The sequence below is a fragment of the Cygnus atratus genome, chromosome 21 (genome assembly GCF_013377495.2).
Source record: "Cygnus atratus isolate AKBS03 ecotype Queensland, Australia chromosome 21, CAtr_DNAZoo_HiC_assembly, whole genome shotgun sequence".
Taxonomy (NCBI): domain Eukaryota; kingdom Metazoa; phylum Chordata; class Aves; order Anseriformes; family Anatidae; genus Cygnus; species Cygnus atratus.
In genome coordinates this window covers 4734980-4759383 of record NC_066382.1, presented here as the reverse complement: position 1 = coordinate 4759383, position 24404 = coordinate 4734980, and the positions used below count along the sequence as shown (strand labels likewise).

Below are 24404 nucleotides of genomic sequence, written 5' to 3'. Positions count from 1 at the left end.
AAGCAATATCATTTGCTCCAGGGTGTTCCCTAGTTGACAAGCACTTCATTCATAGGCATTCTCGTAAGATTCATACAAGTAAACACTTGGTCCCAAGAAAAAAGTCTCCAAAAAAGTCTCCTATAGCACTAGAAGTTAAATCTACTTTTGTTGAACACAGCGAGATTTCAAGCTGAAGATTCTACTCAGCAGCTAGCCACATTCTATCCTCTCTGTTGGAGAACCTATTTAAATCTCAGCTCCCATTTGGGAACCTGTTCAGCTCAGAAGGTCAGACAGTAGCCACACTAAACGCAACCTCAAACGTACAGTTGTCTTTTTGCTTTCACTTCCTGTAGCTACTTACCTCATGCAGCAGTTCCAGTTTCTCCAATTCCCACTGATGCTCTAGAATGAGACTGTCACCGCGGGGCCTCCAACCTGCCAGGTTCTCTTCTCCACGCACATATGCCACGGATGTATCTAGGACTTTCCTCCTCCTTCTCTGCATTCCTGAGCAGACAAAAAAAAACATCATACATGTTAGAAACAGCCAGGAGGGAACCACCAAGAAACACTTACCAATTAGCAATCTGCAAAGAATCAACACTTCTGCTGTTTGGCTGGAAATATACAAAGCAATAAATTCTTCAACAGCAATCACACATCCTAAAGAGGTTTCATTTAGTTCAGCTTTGTTTCATTTGCATATTTTCTATTCACTGCCATAGAACACAAATTCCTGTTCAGTCTAATTCAATACAAGAGCTTTGATTCCTAGGTACTAGAGGAAAATACACTGATTCAATTTGAACTACATTCCTTCCAAGTTATCAAGCTAGCCTCAAATAGCAGCAATATCTAAAATGTGGTCTTCAAAAGACTACACAAAAATTATATCATTGCAAAACCAAGTCTCAGCTGTCTTAGTTACAGTGAGCAATGTATTATGCTCCGTAAGTCTACGACCCAAGAATGTGCTAAGTTTCATATTACCGGGAACGTCAGGAAAATGCGAAGTTTTCTGCGAATGCTTGGTTCATTAATGATAAGCACAGACACAGGCCAAAAGTAAAAGCCTGTGTAAGTTTTTATTTTTAAATCGAGTAGCAATGTTTCATTGTTCCTATGAAACGCAGAAACTGCTCCCCATCAAAAAAAAAGAAGTATTTACTCCATCCTATGAAATTTTCTGCAGTATCTCAGTTTACAGCATCTTTAATGCACGCACACCTGGTTACTGCTTACCTGGACTTCCTGTGTCTGCCATTTTGCATAAACTTAGTTCATAGATCCCAGTTACTCGATTACTGCTCACAAGAAGCCAGAGGGAAAAAAAAAGGAAAAAAATTATCTTCAGAGATAAAGTACATTAGCTTTAGTTTTGTGGCCCCCCGATTAGAAGTACAGTTATTAGCGAGAACTACATCTGAATTCTAATCTTGGCTTAAAATAGCCACGCACTGCAAGATCTCTAAAAATGGCATTTCCCTCAAAGTGTTTTTTTCTCCATTAAAAGCTGCTGCTGCAGCAGCAGCTTTCAGCTTGGCATCAGGGTCAACTACATGCAGGCTCGAAAAATGGGATCTCTAGTCCTAGCTGTTCCGAGAGAACGCCAAAAAAGGGGTCATTAAAGAGATAAACCATGAGTTTCACTGACATGCAAGCAAGACAAAAATGTTCAAAACCAGACTGGAGATCTATAACTAGGTCATTTCAAGGAAGAAAAAGAAAACCAAGCTATGTTCTCCCCACACCCTCCCCAAGACATCAAACATTGGATACCAAAACTGCCAACCGAACTTACGAGTCTGGAGATTTGGAGTAGCCACTGCCAAAAAGATTGCGCAGCGATCGTGGCGGGGAGATCTTGGCATCTCGTGAGTAAAAGACCATGCAAACATCCTTTGTTATAACAGCAGGTTGAATGCAGTGATCAAGCTAAGAGAAGAAACAGTAAAGAATGACTGCCTGAAGATATTTATGCCAAGTTATTTACCTTCCTTCTTTTAGTGGGACAGCTTTTTGAATTCTGTTCTTGTTTGGGTCTTCGGTGGGCTTTTTGGTATGTGTTTGTGAAAGACAATTGTTAAATGCATCTTGTGCGTAAAATAATGGCACCAACCAGAACAACAGTGTATTGCACACAAAGCCAAGAGCTAAGCCAGCGTCTGCAACACTGGTAGGACTTATATCACAACGTTCACCAATTTCAAAGGATTTTCAGATATATAAAATGAGGCACACAAAGGTAAGGAGATCCATTTTTTTCACTTCAAATTTGTTGTGAGGCAGTAATGCCTTGACGTAAAGGTATTAATTGAGAATAAGTCTTTCCACCCTGTTCTCAGAAAATTAATAGACTTTCACTAGCTTCAGGATTCAAAAATCCCTTAGTCCAGTAGGTGTCCATCTCAGGTACACACAGTCTGCTGTCTCCAGTAGTTCTGTTTGAGTCACAAGCAGAAAAAACAACACAGGATTCTAACCTCCAGGTAAGCAGAAAGGGTCATATATATCTTCTCTCCATACGGCGTCACTCGATTGAGGAGAAGGGAATTATGCAAGGAGCTATCCCAAACTGCTTCAAACCGATAGAAAGTCCTGGAAAAAAAGCACAGCAAAAGCTCAACAGCTGGTTCCTCTGCAAGCCTCTCATCGGTCAGTGCAAAGCACATCTTCCTTGACATCACCCAGTACGATTGTTACTGACCACAGTGGCTCACATAACTAATTAGAGAGTTCTCTCTTCTTTCCCAAGATTACTTACTTCTACTGCAAATAGTTTGGCATAAGAAACCATTGCCTGTTTTTTAAAAAAAGACTCATATGAAAGAGAAAAGAAGGAACACAGGAAAACAAAAGCTATCATAACACCACAGGGAAATCAGCACTAATAGACAGTGTTTCTAAAACAAACAGAGCTTCTCTCTAATGCTTTAGGTACAATTCAGCCCAGATGAACCTTCTTTTTATTATTATATTTATTTTAAAAAACAACTCATTCTACATCATATTCTAGGACTGGCATTTAGCAACAGAAGAGATCCCTTTAATAGCTATTCATACAAAAACAATAGCTTCTGACAGCAATCAGAATGATTGATAGGTATGGGTAAGTCCTGTATTCAAGTAATAAAGATTTCTTTCTATTTCCCTACTAGCTTCAAGTGAAAACTTGCAGACCTAACACAAGCTTTTTGAAGAAATTTCTTCAGTTTGGTAGATGGAAAGAAAGGAACTAAAGCCTCCCCCAGTTCTACCTCAGCGATCAAGAATGTCCATCTGTTCAAATAAGTGAGAGGGAGCATCACACAAAGCACATCTAAGCCATCATGTCTATAGTCAGAATTACACTATTTCCTCTCTAACAGGCGCTTAGGGAAACAAGCTCTCTCCTTTCTCACAAGTAGAGACTTGATTTCACGTACGTTCCTTTAGAAGAGAGTCCTATACCCTTGTCATTCTGGGATACAGCATGCTTTTCAGGTGTTTACACTAGTAAAGGAGGCACTAATTCTTCATCACCTCCATGTGATTTCCCTTCCAAACTCCCTTGCCATTCAGGTTTTCCATCCCATTTTGAATATAAATGAAACAGTACTCAAAGTAAGGAAGTGTTTCATGTACATTTAAAAACAAAACAAAACAAGTTACATATCTAAAGAGCTTCTGTGCTAATACTCAAGGGCAGCTCAGTACAATAGAAAATGAAACCAAAGACAAATGACAAAAAGCAGTGCGGGGTTGGAACAACCTAAAAGCACACACATCAGAAATGAGTTCTGATCCCAAGGAGTTCCCAAAATCCTATTTTCCTAACGCTGGTTACACTGCTTCAAGCTAATAAATACACTGAGACACCACGAACTGTGCAGTCTAGTAATATAATTTGAGAATATTACTAAATACCTCTTGCAGTATGTGTTTTAGTGTTTGAAGTAGTATCTAAATGCCCTGCTTCTATTAAAAATGCTCCAGAGAAACACATTCCAAAGGCTAAGTAATAGGAAACTTGAAAAGCCCTATAATGTAATAATCCCCACTTGAGTTAGATTAGGCAAACAACACAGGTTGCCTTCTAACCCTTTGCAAATCTGTGTGTAGTGCTCATGATTTTAGCTTTCATCATAGCTTAATTCTGAAAGCAATTTTTAAAAACCTTTTAGCAGGCTCCAGATCTATATTCTGGGCAGAAGAAAAGCCTGGTTCTCCAGAGATGGCAAAGCCATGGTACTCAGCCCCTGAGCCAGCTCTGCACTTTGGGCTGAACACAACTTCTCATGAAGAGAGAACACGTGCGTAAACGTTCAACAGTGAGAACAAAAGGCTCCTCTAAGCAAAATGGTGCTTTTTGGATCAACACCAAGTTGAAGGCAAACACAGCTTTGAGACGGTTACTCTACTGGAGTTTGTCTAGCCAGGAAGTTAAATACACACAGGCCTGCCCGTCCAAACCAGAACTTGCTAGAATAGTTAGAGAGGGAGACAAAAAAGCAGCAGCGAACAAACCTCTTTCAGTGTAGCAAATAATGCAAGGAGGAAAATGGAGTACCGAACAAAGGACAGAAAACAGGAGAAACAGGTTAAAGTCACACATGTACAGTTAGAACTGATTTTTAATGGTTTTTAGTGTTAGGAAAAAGTGGTTAATTGAAAGCACTGAAAACTTAAGTCTTCTCTTTTTCACACAGGCAGAACAGAGAAAGCAGAGAGCAAATTGTCCCAGGCTGTGCAGCCAGCGTGCTTGGCTGTGATCCACAGGAAAACCTGGAAGGTGAAAGAGGAATCCAGTCTGAGCAGCTACTGAACGCCTTGCTTCCCTGCCAACTGGTAAACTGTGTAGCAGCAACCACACGGTTAAACTTCCGATGCAAATCCAGCCCAAGAATGGAGGCTGAATGCCAGTCACATGGCAGCCACAGCTTTTTGTTCAGCACAATTGCAAGCTGGAATTTCAAGTAACTTAATCATTCAGTCCTTGCCTTGGTACTTCCAACACGGCAAACGTTACAGTCAGAGACTGGAAGAAATTCCAAATCTAGTTCTGATACAGAACAAAGGAAGAAAATAGCAAGGACTCTGAATAGGAACTCAGATGGCACGTTCTGAGGATCAGAAAGACTGAATGAGGGAAGCTATCTGTTGTATGTGAAGGAAAATTTATTTTCATGTGTTCCCCGCTGAATTTTACCTGACAAGGCAGGAGATTTACTACTTCTAGAAGAGCTAAGAGGCGTGCTAACAAAATTCAGTAAAAGCTACAAGGGAAATGGCAGCAATAGAAGCAGGACATAAAGCATTCTGTTTTCAAGAATCTTTATGTGCAGAGGAAGCAAACAGAAAATACCTAGGCATATCCTTATCAAGAAAGAGCCTGTAAAAACACAGAAAGAGCTTCAGTTAGTGCAGCCAAAAGCAGAACAAAGAAGCAACAGCTGAGAGGAACAGAACAAACAGACAAAGAGAAACACCACCACAGCCACAAAACAAGTCTGCAGACAATAGGCAAACATCAGACATCCCTGATTAGAGCTTCAGTCCCACTCCACTGCCCTGCCACGCACACATCCCTCTACTTAAACTTTGGCATTTTGGTAATAGACTGTCAACGGCTTCACTTCGCTCACCCTCATCCTTCATGCAAGCAGCCCTCCCACTAGAAAGCTACAGAGCTGCAGGAATTTATTGAAATCGCTGGCGTACAGAAGGTATAGGACTTCCCAACTACCTAACAGCATCAGACTGGAAACCAGCAACAGTCCCCTTAAGTTCCAGTACTACTGAACCATTAGTTCAAAAACACTAGAAATAAAACATCCACACTGTGTGGGAGGCAAGGAATAGCTGCTGAAAATACCATCACCATGTGTGTTCACAGACACTAGGTGGCAGGAAGACATTCAGTTAGTAGGAGCAGCATCCTGAATCCTCCTCTAATATTGCAGTGATATTTCGAAGCCCAAGCCTCTACAAGAGAAGGAAGTTAGAAGCCATTTCAGTGCCGAGAAGGACACTGCCTCCAGAATTCAGCAGTTGCAGACCTAGAACAACCCTGTTCCCCTCTGGGAACACACAGAGTTCAATTTCAGAGATATTCCTGCTTTGCACCAGCTAAACAGAGCCACGAAGTGGTCAAGTGACTTGGCTGATGTCAGAGCAGGGGGAGGCTCTGCTGGCAATGCAGAACTCTGCCTCGCTGCCCTTTGTTGCAGACACTGAAGCAAAACAATGCAGTCTGACTGATCTTCGCAGCAATGCGCCCTAATGAGGAGATACATGCAGCCAAAAACCTCTCAGAGAGAGGCCCTGCTGTTGCCCCAGCGATTGCAGTTACACGGAGCAGACACCTCCTTATCAGAACTAGTGTCAATTTGTGATATATCTATACAAATCCACAAATTATGACATTTAATTTACAAAGTGTGCTCTTGCTTAAACTGTCACATGCTTATTACAGGAATAATACAGGTATGTATACATCCATAAATATATCCCCCTAATATGGCCCTTCTACTTCAATGCTTTATTCTAGAAACAAACCTTGACGTCAGTTTAAAATTTCTGGCTTCAATTCTCAGTCTCCCTCAAACCGTTCCTTTCCTTCCTCCCTTTATAGTCCTTACAAATGGAAAGTCATCCAAATGCATCATAAAAAAAATCTTCCATGCAGTTCAATGGACTTCAGCTTTATCAAGAAACTATGGTACCCCTCATTCTCTATATGCCCGTCTCCACAGAATTCTACATTTCATTATTAGCAACACTGCTAGCTTTCCAAACACCCTGCCAACACCTTGCTCTGCTTAAAAGAGTAGCCATTTTATTCACTTACCTACTGGAGCTGTGAGACGACTTCAGGTATTTTGCAGAGATAATATTCAAAGACAGAATAGCATCCACAGCAGCTTCATCTACCTCTGCTTTGTTTCTTATACGTCCTGATAGGGATAGGAGGAGGGAAATCAATAAAATTTTGAAATATGGAATTTATTTTCCAAATATCATTTCAGACTACATGATTAAACAAGCAGCTGTAAGTGGAAATGGCAAAACTTAAGTTTTTCCTCTAGATAATTTTCAAAATCTAACTCCTCCCACATCCAGTACTCATGAAGACAGCAGAATAAGACGTAAAGAGACATTTTTATTCTTCATAAAGCAACTCACAAAGCAGAATACACTCACCAACAACCAGCTCTCGTACATCTTTCCAGTGCAACTCGTTGCCCTTCTCATGGATAATGGTGACTGTGATTCTACGCTGGATTCCCTGGTAGAGTTCAAAACCAAAAATTCATACTGGGGAAGTATTTCCACCCCACACACACTATCATCATCTATTTTGCACTTATACAATAAATATGGAGCAAATAAGTCATTTAAATTATCCTGTAACCGTGAACAAAAACCTTTGTGTGTCTGGGCCCTAAAATTAACCGAACAGAGGAACAGTACGTTCTCATACGTAACAAATTACACTTCTTGCCTCTACTCCACAAAGACAAAGGCTTTTCACCTAAAATAGCCCTGAAATCATTGGCACGATACATACAGTCCCTGGGGTATAGCAGACTCAACTACAAAAACATTAAGCAGATATTCAGATAATGTATGCTTAAGCACTTCTAAGTATATACAACAAAATACAAAGTATATATAGCAAAAGAATTATATGTACTGAAGAAATGTAAGAAAAGTTACTATAAACCAGCAACTATTCATGCAGATATACTCCCTCTTTTTCACATACATCTATACGTATAGTCAAAATACAAAAAAAAACCTCTGCAACAACTAGGAAGGAGGTAGAGTAGTAGAACAGAAATAAACACCTCATCTGAACAAGAAAAAATCCCCAGGTGTTGGTCTCAATAGTTTCCACTCTTCCAAGCAAAGATGTCAATTACCCAGAAAGAAAGTGCTTCATGCATAACTGCTTCAAAACAAGTTGAAAGATGTTTGCCTGTATTGTGGATTTACATTAGTAATGGTATTACAGAGGACAGAATTACTCTGGTTTGGACTGGAAGTAACTGATGAGGACACTGGTAAATCCAGAAGTAACACCTGCTCCTCTTTTTGTTGGCCGTGGTTTGTTTGTTTTATTAAGGAAATAATTGTAATATGACCATTATTCCCAAGGTACAAGAGTTGTTCCTATCCTCGTAAGAAAAAAAGGAAATGCTTGTCACAAGCAAAGTCCCTGAAAAGGAACTGGGAATTTGAGAGTAGAGAAAAAACAAACAGTATTTAACCAGGATTATCTTTAGAATATAGCTAAAGACAAATTATTAAGGATTACTACAGTAGCATTTTTGATTAACTACAAAGATTTAAAATGCACGGAGACAGTCATTGTATAGAACCATTTTATAGCCAGCCACATGTAGTGAGAAAGAACCAAGTTGAAATAACAAAGTTGAGTCCACATGCTCCTTCAGTGATCCTGGTACAGAAATTAGAGAATGTGGGGGGCACAAATTTGGTCTCAAGGGTTCCTGCTTTTCAAAAGGCTTTCATCTTTCATGATTGAGACAAACTGATAAGCAGGGGAAACAGCAATATACTAGAGGCCAAACATATTCTCCACGTAGCTCAAAGCTAACAGACTAAATACAGACTGAAAGACGACTGACCCTACAGCTATCATTAGACAGCTGTGTGGGAAAGGACAAGACATGAGATGCAAAATCCCATCATTAGCACTCTACTCCCCACAGAGATGAATCTTGCTGTTCTACAGCCTTCATTAGTACCTGGTGAAGCAGGAATGTCCCCTGACAAGGCAGGCCTCCAGTGTGGTCCACAATAGCAGGAATATACCTGTGTGAGAGACAGAAATCAGCAGGCAGGAAAGATACACTAGCAAAGCAACATTACTCTTTTGTGCTGCCAAAGTTTACCTCTCCATATAATATCTGAAGAAATAAGGGTGTTTCTACTAGCTCTCAGAATGGACACTATATTTGACCACAGTATCAAGTTAAATATAGAAGTCTCACGTACCAATCTCAGAATCGTCTAGGTTGGAAAAGACCTTCAAGATCATCGAGTCCAACCATCAACTTGCCCTGCTGAGTCCCATGTCCATGTGTCTCAAATATCTCCAGGGATGAGGACTCCGCCACTTCCCTGGGCAGCCCATTCCAGTGCTTAACCACCCACCCTCTCTGTATGAAGCAATTCTCCACAATGTCCAACCTAAACTTCTCTGGTGCAATTTGAGACTGTTTCTCCTCTCACACAATCTTCTGGAAAACTCTGTGGAACTCACTTCTCAACACAATCCCTAAAGAACTTTCAGGGGAAAATCTTCTGCATAGCCGAGGTGAGTAAAACATGGGTCTGCTAGAAAATTTCTACAGTATAGACTCTAGTGACACAAAGAATTTAAACTCATGGCCTGAACATCGAATATATGTTCCCTACACCTGTTCAACTGGCGTGCAGGGGCTTCCAAAATGGATAGAGAAATTCAAATGTTAAAAAATGGCATTCTGTCTCTTCAGTCCTTTCCAAAGGGGATGATAAATGCCAGGAGAATTTATATCCGCTGATTACAAACTAGTAAGAGACCAGGCTGACATAAGCCAGGCTACCTTCAGATGATTGCTGAACATCAACCTTATCTGAACGGAACAAAGGGTAACTGATCCCATAAACCACCGTACTTAAAACATGATCATCTTAAAACGATGAATATTGGACTTACTCCCCTGTTGGCTCCAATTCGCTGATCTCAAACCAGACAAGGAGGTCATACTTGCTCACACTCTGGCCCAAGCTGGGTTTGCTCATAGTATTTAGCTTTGTAGCTGGCACTTAAAGAAAGAAAAAATAATGGTTTATCAAGACTGAATGAAGATACCCTAGGGCTCACAGAAACATGTCATTTCATTGATTCCATGTATTCTATGTACATGTGCAGATCACATCTTGTCCCCTGAAAATAACGTTGCTCACTTAAAGTATTGTTGCTCCTTAAGGTATTGGCATCAAATAAGGTTGTTTATATAAGAAAACAAATGTAGTGGAAAAAAGAATTTGCAAAAATAAGAAAAAAAAGTCTCTAGATCCACACAGTCTCCTCAGATGTCCACCAGCTACTTTATGGTTTAGCAGTCTGAGATTTGAATTGCTTAAATTAGTTCACCTGTAACATTTTTTTCACCCAGAACATACATTTTCCCTTCCCCACATAAGAAAATAAATTAAGAACTTCAGAATTTGGTCTTCACTTTTTCGCGCTGCAAAATGCCAGTCTCCTTTACCAGTTTAGATAAGAAAATGTGCACAGAAAGAGGCTGAGTAAGACTTATTCCAGATCTGTAATCCTGTCAAAGTATGTTTCTGGGCTCGTTATGTTTTGGTATTAGTTATTTCTACTGGCCAGATCCCCACAAATTCCTTTCATACTAATGTAGGGATAATTCATGTGGAAAAACTTCTACTAATAGGATAACAGAAATTCTAGAAATAACCTGATATTCCTTCATGCATACCTACATCACACCTCTTGCCATTACAAGATTTCTCCTCTTTCTTCACTCATTTCATTTTTGTAAATGGGAATATTTTAAGAGCTTGGTTCCTGTGTACTCTGACATATTTTTGTACATCTGCAATTGATTCTCCGTTTTTTTCTCCTCTCACATCCTGCCTGCATTGTTGTTATTGAGCCAAATGATTATTCTCCTTTCTAGCCTCTCAAGCCCCATTCTTCCCTTGCTCAGGTTTTCTTTACGTTCTGCTACCTTCATGCCTTTGTACACCCCTTAATGGGAAATTAAGTCATGGTGGAAACTGCACTGGAAGAACTTTACAGTCCCCAATTAAGAGAAGATCCATACAGATATGTTTGCATAGTCACTTTTTAAAAATAAAATGTGAATTCTATTTCTTTTCAGGGTAAAAGAAAAGCCACCTCAGAGGAACAGACTTTACAAGAATTAATCATGTACAGCTCTCCAGCTCCATCATGCTAGGTAGCAAGCCCGTCATGCTAGGTAGCAAGCTCTCATCATTTGCTCTTTCCATTGATCACTCTGGGTAATCACTCTCTCATACCCATCGTAATACCAAAACAACACTTGCAGCTGCACATGAACTCATGACAGCTGAACTGAGTATTGTTGAGAATAGGAAAAATCAAAACACGTCACTCAAGTTAAGTTTACTGCTACACGGAGAAACTCAAAAGCACCAGAAGAGCAAAAAATAAAACAGAAAGACATTTAATTAAACTTGCAAGCTGGTTCTGGATGTTCTCATAGACTTGCTCTGGCAAGACCAGTGTGGGTTTGTTTGTTTTCCTTTCTTCCCCTCTAAAACAGAATGCAAATGTAAACAATGTACAGCACTGTACATGTCAAGTTAATGACAAAAAGATGAGCAAAAGGAAAGCCTATATAGAACAAAGCAGAATGTCTCCTCTACACCTAGGTGTTTTTTCATATGTAGCATCTCCCAGTATCTCAGAACTATTTACAGAAGACAAGAAAACAAAGGTTCAGGGAGCTTTGGGAAACAGATTCATGGCCAGAGAAAAGTCTGTGATACTTGCACACTGGAGTTTATTCACTCTATATTGTTTTCTCTAGAATAACCATAAACAAAAACATGGTGTCACCATTCTGTGACTGCAGCCACAGAAGTTCTAGTCCCAAGACTACTACAAGATAAAAATAAGGAAAAAGGAATCTTGAAACCTCGAAGCATGTTTCAAAACTACTTCTACATCTACCATAGATCAAATTTGGCTACTAACCATCTCGTTTAGGAGCCCGCTCGCTCTGACAGTTGGGAACAGGCAGAAAGAGAAAAGGTGGCAGCTGGTCAGCCCCATCTTGGAAAGCAGCCACAGCAGAGGATGCAAGCACGTTGGCATGCTCAGATAGTGTGTTCAGCACATGCACGTTTACATAGCCAGACATAAGATACCTAATCAGCTCAATTTTTCTTTCATGGTCTGCAAAGTGAATGAAACACACAAAAAAAGGGATGGCAGAGATGGCAGGTGAGGAAAAAAGAGGAGGAGGATATAAAAGGTGAAACAGGAGAAAAAAACATAAAAGTTCAGCATGCATTGTTAAAATTAAGCAAAGAAAAACACGGATAATTTCAACAAGGCTGGCTCACTGAACAAGAATGTTACAGAGCAGAAAGATGGAGTGGTTAATGAGTAAGCAAATTTCTAGTCAAGTGCTTAGTATGCACATGAAGAGTCATAGCCAGAACTCATGGAATATGGATAACACCTGAGGAAAAGAATTCTACCCTTTAATGAACCAAGAAGCACTTGCTGCAAGAGGCGGTTGAACACAAGGAAAGAAAGACAGTCCGAGATGGTTCCAATGCCCTTTGCAATGTTCACTTCATCTCATTTCTCGGTGTCCTGAATGACTTCAGAATACACTGTGACCTTTGTTTTCCATGGCAAACAAACGTGACACAGAGAATTAGAGACCTGTTCTCACCTGGCTTTGAGAGTGGCATAGGGGGAGGAAAGAATCTTCGGGAAGGTTGTGGAGGGCTATGGAGAAATGAAGAGAGTTATCTTTACAGAGGCAGCCAAGTAAAGACTTGCACAAACACATACATACACACGTATACGCACACTCTGGTACATGTCTCTAAAAAGACCCTTACAGTCCCATGAAGACAGGTAAATATCACCTGTCTCCATAACAAGTGGACTAAGCACACTTCTCTAATAGACGTTTTTCCTGTTCTAACTAAATTAATCCTAGCCATCAGTGAAAAATATTTATCTACACTTTCCAACTGCTCCACCCCCATCTTGTACTAAAATTTAATTTAAATTAATAAAAATATCTTCAGGAAAGAAAGCACGTCTCAGCTGACATTTCCTCTTAAAACCAAGACATGCTTCCTCTTTGCAGCTGCTGCTTTCAGTAGAATGGCTAGCCAGAACAAGTAATCCAAACAACAGCCTCTTCCCTTAAGCTGTTGAAGAGGACTAGGGGGTCCTTTCCCGCAGTTCAAAGGCTCAGCAACTTTGTCACCAGTACTTCCCAAACACATAACACGTTCAGAGCCTTTTGTTTTCCCCTTAATCTTGTCTCTCTTTTGTAATCACACCTTCATGCATCAGGCCACAGAACACTGCATCTTGCAGAGTGTAAGGATTTATTTACCCAGAACTCACTGGGATCACCACTCAACACTTGTGTACAATATTCTACCGCCAGTGTTCACAGGGTGGATGCAGCTGTATTGACAAAGCAGCTTTCCACCTTTGAAATGGTAAAACAATCCCATCACTCATTAACAAAACACACTACACTGGGTAAATAGACCTCTGCCAGCACTCTTACACCAGTCAGGAAGCCCACTCATGAGGGTGTGGCTGGATAATTTCAGGAGTATGAAAAAGAGGTGCCTGAACTGCAGAGCTAACCTGAGTGTGATCACAGACAGGCTTTATGCCAGAACAGTGTGCAATACCTATTGAGATCCTGTCCTTGAAGATGGAGAGGGTGCTGCTGATAGTGTCCAAAGACTTCAAATACGATAGGCTTTGTTTTGATGTACTCCACAAATGATTCTGTCACTTCCACAGCAATCTATTAGGCAAGTAAAAAAAAAAAAAAAAGAAACAAGCAAGAACATAATCTCGGAAGTGCCAATTTTAAATTTTAGGAGCCTACATTTTTTCCTACTGTTTAGAGCAACTCGCAGTAAATGCGATTGTATTCCATTTTGGTTTAAGCACTAATTCTACTCTCTATTAAAGGAAAAAAATAAATTATTTTATCGAGTCTCTCAAGTAGCAGAAGAGGGAGCTACATATAACTAAAGGATTCCACAGTTCATAATGATAGATTTACTCAGTTCATTTGATATCATAAGCACTGCTATTCACATATATTTTATTTCCTGAACTCTAGACTATTTTCATTGAACACCCTGGAATGGGAACAGGGAATTCAAAGGCAAGAAATAGATGTGAAACAGAAGAGTTAAATCTTCCACATAGAATCATCCTGTATTTTGTTCTCCATGGGGGATTACATCATCCATCCGATCACTCCTCCTATTGTCTATTCTTAGTAATTCCCCTTGCTCCCCCTTTCCTACACATCTCTCATGTGGTTAACAGGAAGGATACACACAACTTCCCAGTGCTAAAACAATCACTTACTATGCAGCTGAAGTTTTACTTACATTCTGAACATGGTAAAACCCAAGGGGAGTCCCACGACCATTGTTTTTGAGAGGTTCAGTTGAGAAGGCTTCATCGTGCCGATGTAAAAAGCTTTTTAAAAGAGACAAACAACAGTTTAGTGGAGACTGTTGTGCTGTGAACCCAATGCCAAAAGTAAACCTATAAATTTATTCTGCCAGAGGGAGTTGCATGATGGCCTAAAGCTAGGCCTTTGGGACCAAAACTCCCATTTTGGCTTTATGACACCCAACTTTCATTCTCTTTCCTAAGAAACTAAGCCAAACAACACTTCACTTGAGAGCTACTGATACTGAACTTTATTTTTCAACATCATGTTAACACAGAGCAGGTACTGTTTGTAACAGGAGTTCTGATAACTGACAGCATGTTTTTCTCTGTTGTACCACACACTACCATTGATTTGAAAAGCTCTCAATCAGACCCTCCACTAGCCACTATTATTTGCACCATCTATTAAACCATACAATGCCTAATGCAAATAAATAGGAACAAATTCTTACTTGAACTGGCAGAAAATATCCGCATATTCGGGAAGGATGCCGCTGGCTTGTAGCACTGTCACACGGAAGGTAAACACGCTACCCAGTTTCAAGTGATTACCAATTTCTTCAGTGAATCCTTCCATGGTCATCTTTCCATCCAGTAAAGTGGCTGACTTCAGGTCTTAAAGAGAAACAAACCACGTTAGGTCAGGTTTCTGTTTTTTTAAAATATTCCTCAGGCAACCATTTAGTCCCATCACACATTCTTATTCTTTGAGCTGAAATTATTTTTTGATTATAAAACAAGCTCCAAGTACTTGGAAACAATTTTTTTGCATAGATCTTCAAATACAGAATTCCAGCATTTACCATCAGCAATGAATTGTTAACAACCTCTCCATATCATATTCTTGAAGGATACTCCAAACCCCTTTTTATCACAGACTGAAAGTGTCCTAGATTTCCCTTAAATTCTCCAAAATTACTACATATCGCTTGCTTACCTAGCTCATTCATTCTGTTGATCTCCTCTGGAGGAGTGATAACCTCTGAATTCTGCCCCTGCCCTTCCACAATTCTTAATTCTTCCAACGACAGTCCAGATCGAGTCATTGCAACCGAAGAAAAATCACTCTGAAAAGTGAGGTGAAGTTGCATTTAACAGACTCTAGCAGTTTCTTGTTTTCCCATGCCGTTCTTCCCCTACATTACTCTTTATTTAGAAGCCCAACTACCATGCTCAAAGAAACCTGATTAAATTTTAAGACTTCTTACCTTATCAAAATATTCATTGTCAAATGAAATTTTAGCTGTGCCAGACTGTCGAATACCAGATCCATAATCTGGAGCTTCTTCATCAGCTAAAAGCATTAAATAGAAGGAAAGACCAGTCAATTGATTTGAGTTAGTGCTGGAAAAAATCATGGCAGAATTCCACCCAGCATGTACTCTTGGGTGTGGGAAACCAAGACAAGCCATGAAGTTTCATCATGAATATACTTAACTTTATAGAGAATTTTGAATGCAAAACAACTTCAATACTAATTTTGATTATTTATTTACTTCTGAATGTTACACCTGAAATGAATTAACTTACATAATACAATGGCCCTCATGGGAATGTATGCTTACATTGATTTAAATTACCATCTAAAATTCTGTGGCCATAAACTAAGCAGGCACACTAGCCAAGTTCCTCAAGTACATGATGCAAATTTTAAAGGTGTTTTTGTGCATACAATCTGCCTGTTTTAATCTCTACCCTCATACTCTCTTTGTGGAGCGTACCAGGAAGAAGGCCTAGTGAAACACCACCTATATTTTTCCACAGTAAATGCATGCTTCCAGGATTTAGAATGCCTTTTGAAACTTCACTTTGGTACAAAATAAAGCTGTGGCCCTTTTTCAAGAGATGTCCCCAGTTTAATTTCTAATACTCATAGTGTACTCCTCATTATCATCCATTTATGTGGATGACAACGCCAAGGAGACCAAACTAAACTAGAAACAAGACTGTTGTACACATTAAAATAGATTTTGTTTCACTTGCTGTTTTAGTCCCTGCCAGACTGATTCTTACATATCTTCAGAGCCTGAGAATTCATTATATGTTCCCATGGAGAGTGAAACTTCCAGGGTTACCATACTTAAATAAAGAACGTTGGCAGATAGCCATTGCTGAAAAGGACAAGCTACAGGAATTATCTGTGGTCTCACCAGCGTTGATGAAACACTGCTAACTACCAAGAGTAAAATTCAGCTACCTGACTTCATATTGGAAAAGAAGTAAAAAGTTAGCAGTTGACTAATAGACAGACTTAGGCTCTGGCATGAATACAAGGCAGTTCAAAACTGGATGCAGCATTTACCATTCTCATATATCTACCCTGCTCTTTTAAAAGCTGATAGTTCTTGGTGATAATATGTTAAAGCAGCTTGTAAGTCTCCACACATTTTAGTGGGGCAATGAAGTGGAAAATTGCTGATTTCTGTTTATTCTGTGCCAAAAACTGGACAGTTCCTGAACCAAAAACAGGAACTTCTCCACGTGCTATTCAGTCAGAGAATGACAGAGCACCTTTGTGCTCATCACTTAAATGAGTGGTTTGAGAAGAACAAGCAGATGGTACATTTTACATTCTGCAAGTCACCACAACTACCAGGCTTGCACATACCCTTGTGCACTGTTTGTACTGTGCACCAGAAAGAGAACCTTTGCTTTATTTTTTGCTGTTTTAAAAAGCAGCATTGCATTAGTCACCAGGTATATGCTTAAGTGGTTCCCACCGTCATGTTCAAAGCTTCTGGTCAGCATCATTATTTCAATATTTATCCACACTTGGTCCACATGATTACACCAATGAAAAAATTTCAAGAGCAACTTAATAATAAAGAACGAGTGTTCTTTGAAACACTGAAACTATTGAGGTTTGAGTATAACAGAATAGTTTTTGTTTGTTTGTATGTTTTTTAAAGCTGCAGCTATACAAAGAGTACCAAAGAGTTGCAATGCAAGGCTGAGCACCTCACCTGCTATAGCTTGCACTGCTACTCGCAGAAATCCTCGCACCTCTCCCTTCTCGCTAACAACAGCTACTCGGTGAATAAGAGGCACTGGGTACAGCAGATTGCTCAGGTATACAAATGCTCTGGTAATAGGAAGGAAAGAAAACACAAACAGCATTAGGCTATCATCTGCAGAACCAGACTGCAGCATTTGGCTGGCTAATGGGACATTCAAATCTTCAGACAGTCTACTTCACTCCATCTGCTAAACCTGCACTGTGGTCTTGTATTCACATTGCCCATGCGGGGCTCTTCACCAATGCCAAAGCTAAGTGAAGCCACAAAATGCTCTAAATCATGGTAAACTGGAGACACAGGGCTTGTATTAGTGAGTTACAAAACATATGAAGGAGACAATTTAAGGTGATGGCTTTATGAAAGGTAATTTTAGATCTACTACAGTTGTAAACAGAGCTGTTAACAAGATAGTAGAAGTCTACTAAGGAACTACTGAATGTAAAGAATTATTTCATAAAGAATTATTTCAGTTTTCTACCCCCAAACATGGTTTAAAATTATAAAAGGGAATTGATATACTGTGTTTGCACAGCCTCAAGTATTTTACCGAACATATAAAACCACTCTACAAAACAGCCATTTGACTGTTCTCTCTTCCACATGTTTGATAACTCTGCACACAGAGGAATCAAAATTTCCCAATAAATCATAAATCATCTAGGTTTCTTGGAAGATTCACAGAGTGTACAGATAGTGGAGGACAGTCCTCACAAATAAATACCTTTATAAGTATTACATTTATTTCTCTAAAAAAGGAACAAAAAAAGACCACAAGAGTACTCTCAAACACCCATTTAGAAATTACAGTTTACAATAATGAAAAACAGCATTTAGGGCCAGCACTGGATGATCCTGCTGAACGTTAATTTTTAAAATTATGTATAATTACAAGCAGGGCCTATTTTGGAACAGTTAACAAGCTTTATTGCATATATTTTAATTATAAGTTAGACTAACAGTGTTAAATTATTTTAAGTTTCTGCAATGAATTGCAGTTTTTAAAATGCTACACTTCCGTATGATTATAGCTTCAGGAAAACCTGAAATGTTGAGAAGTCTAATGAGCCTGGTAAAAGATGGTTCTCAACAAGGGGAAGAAAGGAAGCCTTCATTTAAGGGAGCTGTTTCAGAGTCCAGAAGAACGCTGAGATGGACAGAAGTTTAACCAATAGCTTTACCAGTCATTAAAGTAAAACTAATTATGTAGGAAATTATTACATGTATGCATATTAAATTACACTGAAACATTGGTAATTTGTTTAACTGGATTTGCTTCTTGCAGTCCTTTTTATTAGTTTTTATTATTAAGCGTAATTAATTCCTCAGATTTATAAGTTCTCTTGTTTAATATTCACAGGGAAAGTCCTGCCTGACAAAACAGAACTGAGAGCTCAAAATGTTCACTGCCTGTCTGGTGCCATCAGCTGCAGAATTTGTTCCACAAACACAGAATTTTCCAAACTCAATTCCTTGTGACATATAGCTAAGAACCAAAGTTATAAAAGGTTAAGTGTTCCTCCATGGGTTCACATGCCCATTCCCAGGATGAATTGTTTTGAACTGATAAAGAAGTCAAACAGGTGTCAATTGTGAACCAAAGAGACAAAAGTAATGCTACTAAAAAACAAAGTGGTGACAAAATGCAATAGAAAAGAGAACGATTAATGAAGCTATAAAAGTAACAGGGAAAAAAAAGCATACAATGACGAAAAAACAACTGCAACTTAACACTTGACTAAGATTAGGATCTAATTCCTTTTCAGTCTGCTCCAAAGTGAGGTAAACACTGACAAAGCAGGGGAAGGGAGAAGGTAAGTTTAAAGTAACAAAATAGGAAGTTTGGTGGGTTTTTTTTCCTCCTCTAAGGGAATATTTTCGGCTTTGAAATTTCAGGCAGTGCTCATTTTGGGAAAGAAGTGTCCCACCATGCAAAATAAAACATCCTCCCACAGTACCAGCCTGGAATTGTTCACTTGGACTATGCTCGTTAGGAAAAACACATGGATTTTGGAAATCACATTGCAAGCTAGGGAAAAACGTTCGTTCTCCCTACAGAAAGGCCTTAGTATCAATATATATACAAGTAAGAGACAGTTTCACTAAGTAATAGAAGCAGTCAGTACAGCCTTCTTACTCCAAAGCCAAACCACTAGAAAGTGAAAATATTAAGTGCACGAAAATATATTTTATGTGTGGCTAAAGTTCTGAAGTTGCTATCCAACACATGAGAGCCAAAGCATTCAGCTTTATTAGCCACTGCAATTTTGTTGCTTCAACAAAAATCACAATCCCAAAGAAAAAAACAGTATTTCTTAACTTCTTTCCATTCAGTCACCCTGCTCACTGCAATTACTTTGACTTGGAGAAAGAAAAGCACATAATGCAAAAAGCGTTAAGTTTCCCATTTGGTGGAAATAATGTTGAATATCTTGCGTAGAACGAAGAGCCGTAGTACGTTTGCTGCACGGATGGAAAGAGCTGTTTAATGGTGTGATACTGCCTTCTGCTGCCATTCCATCTGCTTCATTACAAGACCATGTTAAATTAGGAGGGAATGAAGTATTAAGGTTCTCCTTCTCCTCTTCCCCACATCTGGGAGGACTTCCCAAACACGCCCTATGCAAGTGTCCCCCTGCACCTTAGCCCAGCAGACTGAAAGAGGGGGAGCCGTATTAGCAGAAAGATTGGTGAGGTAAAATGGCATACTCACAACAAAAACTAGAAATGAAATTTAACACACACAAATATTTGGAAAAATCAAAACAAAACCAACAGAAGTCACTCAAAATGACAACATATTTTTAAATGAACACAACAATAAAATGTCCCATAATCCTCTCCCACCTCCCTTAAAAACATAAGTGTTTGATACGTCACGCCATTAAAAAGAATCAGCCTTAAAAGACATCCCAGCATGCCAGAAGAGATGGCTAAAGGGACCAGCTCTTTTTTTCCCCCTTTCTTCTTTCTTTAATAAGTATAGCACAAATAAAAGGCCAGCACAGCACAGGAAAAAAAATAAATAAAAATACTGTGATGCCCATGGAGTTGGATAACTGCGTGATCAATGTCTTATCCTCATTCTCTCCTTCATGACCTGGACTCATTATTGCTGATACGAAGAAACATAAGTGATCTTATTTTTGTTCCACACATTCCAAAACATGTAAAACAGTGCACAGTTAATTAAAAGCACTCAAGAATACTGATTTTGTTATGGATTGAACATTACCTTGTGCTCAAGACACTATCTATGTAGATAAGACATATCCTCTGATACTCTAAGACACATTGTTCAAAAGTAGAATTCTCATACTGGAGGACTCTGAAGAATCAAGATAGTTTCTGCTCACTGCTGTTAAACAGCTTTCTGCTGACAGAAGCAGCGTGCTAGGAAAACACGTGGAATTCAACCAACAAATGGGGAAGAAGTCACTCAGCTCTCTTCAGAGATAATACGAACTACGTTTCATTCTTCAAGACAACTTACAACCCAAGCAGAGCTCTTTAATATGTGCAGCTCACACAGGTCAGGACAGTTTCCTGAGCTGCTGCAGCTCCACACGTCTGCCTAAAGAGACAGAGCTCAAAATTCTCTTTAATGCATGGAAAGGGGAAGCAAGCTGCGTAACTGCCAGGAAGCACAACTGCTCTCTCTGGTCACTGCGTTTGCTCAGCTTGCGTTGTGCTTCCTGAAGAGTCTGTGAAATGAAGATGAATACTTCAACTTTTTCCCAAGCACTGAGGGCCCTGCTCTGAAAGAATGTGCACAACAGGCAAACGCCCAGAATGCCAGCACTGTCACAAGAAAGCAGCCTAGTCTTTGCAATCAGTGCAGTGTGCTTTCACTAGCTCACAACCACTACCAAGCCAGATAAAATGGCTTCCCCAAAATGACTCTTGGCCTGAAAGAATTAAATTTTATTAAAAACATTATCAGACACTGCACATAAGGGCATAAACTCGCAGAGATAAAAGAGGACTATTGTAGTTTCTTGCATCTTTAGTAACTGTAGTTTGTTTTGAAAACAAGGTAAAGGAAGTTCCCAGCTTAAATCACAAATGATACCGCTGAACTCATCTAAAAGCTTCTTTTTTGTTGATGTTCTTTTCAAAAGAACAAACTCAGGCCCCCATTTTTACAAATAGCTGTTAGGGAATCCCATTGTTTCTTCTTCATAGCACAATTGAGTTGCCAGCATGTGAGGAAACTGCACTTGTCTGATCAGGATGTCCTCCCTGCTTACAGCCACAGAAAGGATAAAGTTAAGCTCTGATTAACTTGTTTCAGAAATTCAAGCTCAGTGCATGTGGAACGCACTAATAAGCACCAATGGCCAGCGAATTTTAATGATGATAACCTTTTGCTACATAATGCAATACTACTCAGAGTCACACATAAACTGAGAATCAAATAATTTCAAAGCATACTCCTCCTTATCCAGAAAGGGCCATTCTCCTTTCTCTACATGCCATCTTTTCTCTTCCCACACAGATGGGAAGTTGATGTTGGCTGAGGTTTCCAAAGATGGATATATTGGAATGGACTTAAAAACTTTCCACTGTATTCTGAGACTCTTCTACAGAAGAAAATTAGATACTGCAATACTATCTACAAGATCTTGTAATGGCTAAGTTGAGCATTGCTATAGATAAGGCTTAAATACAGTACACAAGCAAAATCACGTGTTCGATATTGTGACGGACTTCTATAACTAGAAGTGGATTTAATCACACTGTCACATCTAAGATTATTTTCTCAATTATTACTTAGGCCTTCCTGGCCTTTTAAATCTTAGTGTTAAACTATATTAATTCTCTTGCAATGCCGATTTTTGTATATGGCTCTTTTGGCTGGCTTAATAGACATTCAGTGCAACACAGAGCTAAGACACTGCAGCCTACAGCAAGAGCTGGTCCCTTTTGACCATTCTCACAGTAACCTCACCAACCTTCCCACTAAAATGAACCAAGGGGATCGGTCGTAAAACGGGTCGTGCCCATCATTGAAGAGGTCTGATCCCTCCTCGGTTCCAGCGTCGGAGCCGGTATCATCCACAAAGGCCTCATCATCAAAGTCCTCCATCTCATCCTGCTGTTCATCAGCCAGTTCAGTGATGTCAGAGTCAGCCGTGGAGAAAGTGGGGGAGGGCGTGCGATCAGCAAGACGCTCATTCACGCAGCCATGGAAAATGGGGGAGCTAGATATCAGTTAACGGAATACCGATTAAAACAGGGAGGGGATAGAAAAATGCTTCATTTAACAGCCGTCTGTCGCCATCAGCACAGAGCCAACCTGAACAACAAGCAAAGCTTTCAAACCGTCTCAACTGGAATGAAACAAAAGGAAAGGGATCGCTAACAGTCAGGAAAAAGGGCATCCTCGAACTGAGTAAAAGCAACAAAAAAATGAATACAAACATGGGTGAACATACACATATTGACAGCACATCCATTTAACAGAGCTACAATTCTTATTTCCAACATGTAGCATTTTTGTAATTAAAAATATTGTAAAGATGCAGCCAACATCAGGAAATACTAAAGAACTCCATTAGATATTCTGTATTTCTGAAGGATATAACCAAATTATTTGAACAACATATGTAAATAAGGTGCTGGACCGCTTTTCCTATCAGTTTCCAGAGTCCTTCATATTCTCTGTGCTCTCCTCCAATGACATGAGACAGAACTTAGCTAGATACCCTTTTTAAAGAATTAACTTAGAACTTAGTAAGTGTTTGGTCAAATCGGATTCTACAAAGTTACACCAAGACAGGCAACGTTATGAAAAGCAGTTTGTGCTCTTCACTATATTTTATGTCTATCAGAAAACCCTGCAAGACAACACACACAACTGACATTAAGTGGCTACACAGTTTATAACCACATTCCAAGACAAAGCCCATCCAGAAACTGATGAGAGCTCTCAGCATACCAGGAACTGAGGTTATCATCACATACCTTCCAACCAGCTTGAACCAATGAAAGCGATCATAAAAGGGGTCACTGCCTGTCATTGTGCTTTCACTTTCATCCTGTGTACTAGATGCCATTTCCCCAGCTCTGTCATACATCTCCCGCATCAGGTCCAACCTCTGCCTGCACAAAAGAAAGCAGGATTCAAAAATCAAAACAGAGTAGGGAAGACAAATAAAGCAGACAACACAAAGTAGTGTGAACTGAATTCACCTATACCAAATTACACACAGAATAGGGAGAATAAAGAACAGAGTACGTACTACTTTCTGTACAGTACAAATCTCCTGACATGAAAGGGGTCTGGGGAAAATATCTCTAGGCTAAGCCCACAAATCATGAGGCAAAGTCACTTCGGAAAACTACATATATCTTGGATTTCATTTAAACTTCTAACTATGCTCCTTTGACATCTAATTTTGGCATCTTTTTATATAAAACACTGCTGGGTAATTTAAGGTGTTTTTTGCAGAAAGCTGGTATTTATAACATACTATACTGTTTAGAAAGTTGTCATTCAGGAGGACACAGAGAAAACCAAATAAAACAGTGTCAACAGCAAGGGATGAAATTTTTCAGTGAAGCTCCTTGGATATAAAGAACTCTGTTCTCCAGTAATGTTTGCATACTTGAGTTTTTCTAAGGACCAATAATGCGTTGCTCCATTCTTCAGATCCTGGACTTCCACAGCTACCACCGTGCGAGGAAAAGGCCTGTTGTCCCGGGTCTTCTCCACCTCAGTGGGCAAAAGCTCTGGTGGCAGCGGTGAGTAGAGGGTGTCTGTCAGCAGGACAAACTGAAACTGCACCTGAATCAAAAAGAAATCAAAGTTCAGAGCAATCAGATAACAGCACTACACTGGGGATAGATAAAGACACAACCTAAGGCAACATACGAAAAAAGTTTGACTTTCACCTCTGTGAATAGGCTTTTGCTAAGTCACATGATTTTGTTTGTTTAAAGTGGCACAAAACATTTTTCAGCTGAATACACATCATTTGCTCTTATCACAACTAGCAGAGGTCCAGAAAACTATAGACTTAGCACACCCTGCAGCACCCACTTGTCTTAGAGAGACAAGTGACCACGTGAAGTTAAAAGCAACAAGGAAAAGAGAGGCCCCAGGGGAAATGGGCATGCACATGTGTTTATGATATGGACAGGAACAG

The 24404-nt window shown here is 39.6% G+C and overlaps 1 protein-coding gene across 7 annotated transcripts in view; it reads right to left on the bottom strand.

The window, feature by feature from the left end:
- Nucleotides 1-24404, bottom strand: part of KIF1B (kinesin family member 1B) — a 93747-nt gene that overhangs the window by 6275 nt on the left and 63068 nt on the right. For 4 of the 7 annotated variants that reach the window (XM_035557454.2, XM_035557456.2, XM_035557455.2 and 1 more), the window contains 18 exons: nt 23865-24043; nt 23221-23358; nt 22209-22457; nt 17203-17321; nt 15448-15533; nt 15177-15306; nt 14692-14854; nt 14170-14260; nt 13450-13568; nt 12459-12514; nt 9695-9803; nt 8739-8805; nt 7168-7252; nt 6815-6920; nt 2469-2583; nt 1787-1920; nt 1228-1289; nt 347-492 (listed from right to left, as the gene is read on the bottom strand). In XM_035557454.2, the coding sequence (XP_035413347.1) occupies nt 347-492; nt 1228-1289; nt 1787-1920; nt 2469-2583; nt 6815-6920; nt 7168-7252; nt 8739-8805; nt 9695-9803; nt 12459-12514; nt 13450-13568; nt 14170-14260; nt 14692-14854; nt 15177-15306; nt 15448-15533; nt 17203-17321; nt 22209-22457; nt 23221-23358; nt 23865-24043 (2154 nt within the window). The remainder of the gene's footprint in view (nt 1-346; nt 493-1227; nt 1290-1786; nt 1921-2468; nt 2584-6814; nt 6921-7167; nt 7253-8738; nt 8806-9694; nt 9804-12458; nt 12515-13449; nt 13569-14169; nt 14261-14691; nt 14855-15176; nt 15307-15447; nt 15534-17202; nt 17322-22208; nt 22458-23220; nt 23359-23864; nt 24044-24404) is intronic. The other 3 variants (XM_035557459.2, XM_035557458.2, XM_035557461.2) reach the window with 1 other exon arrangement.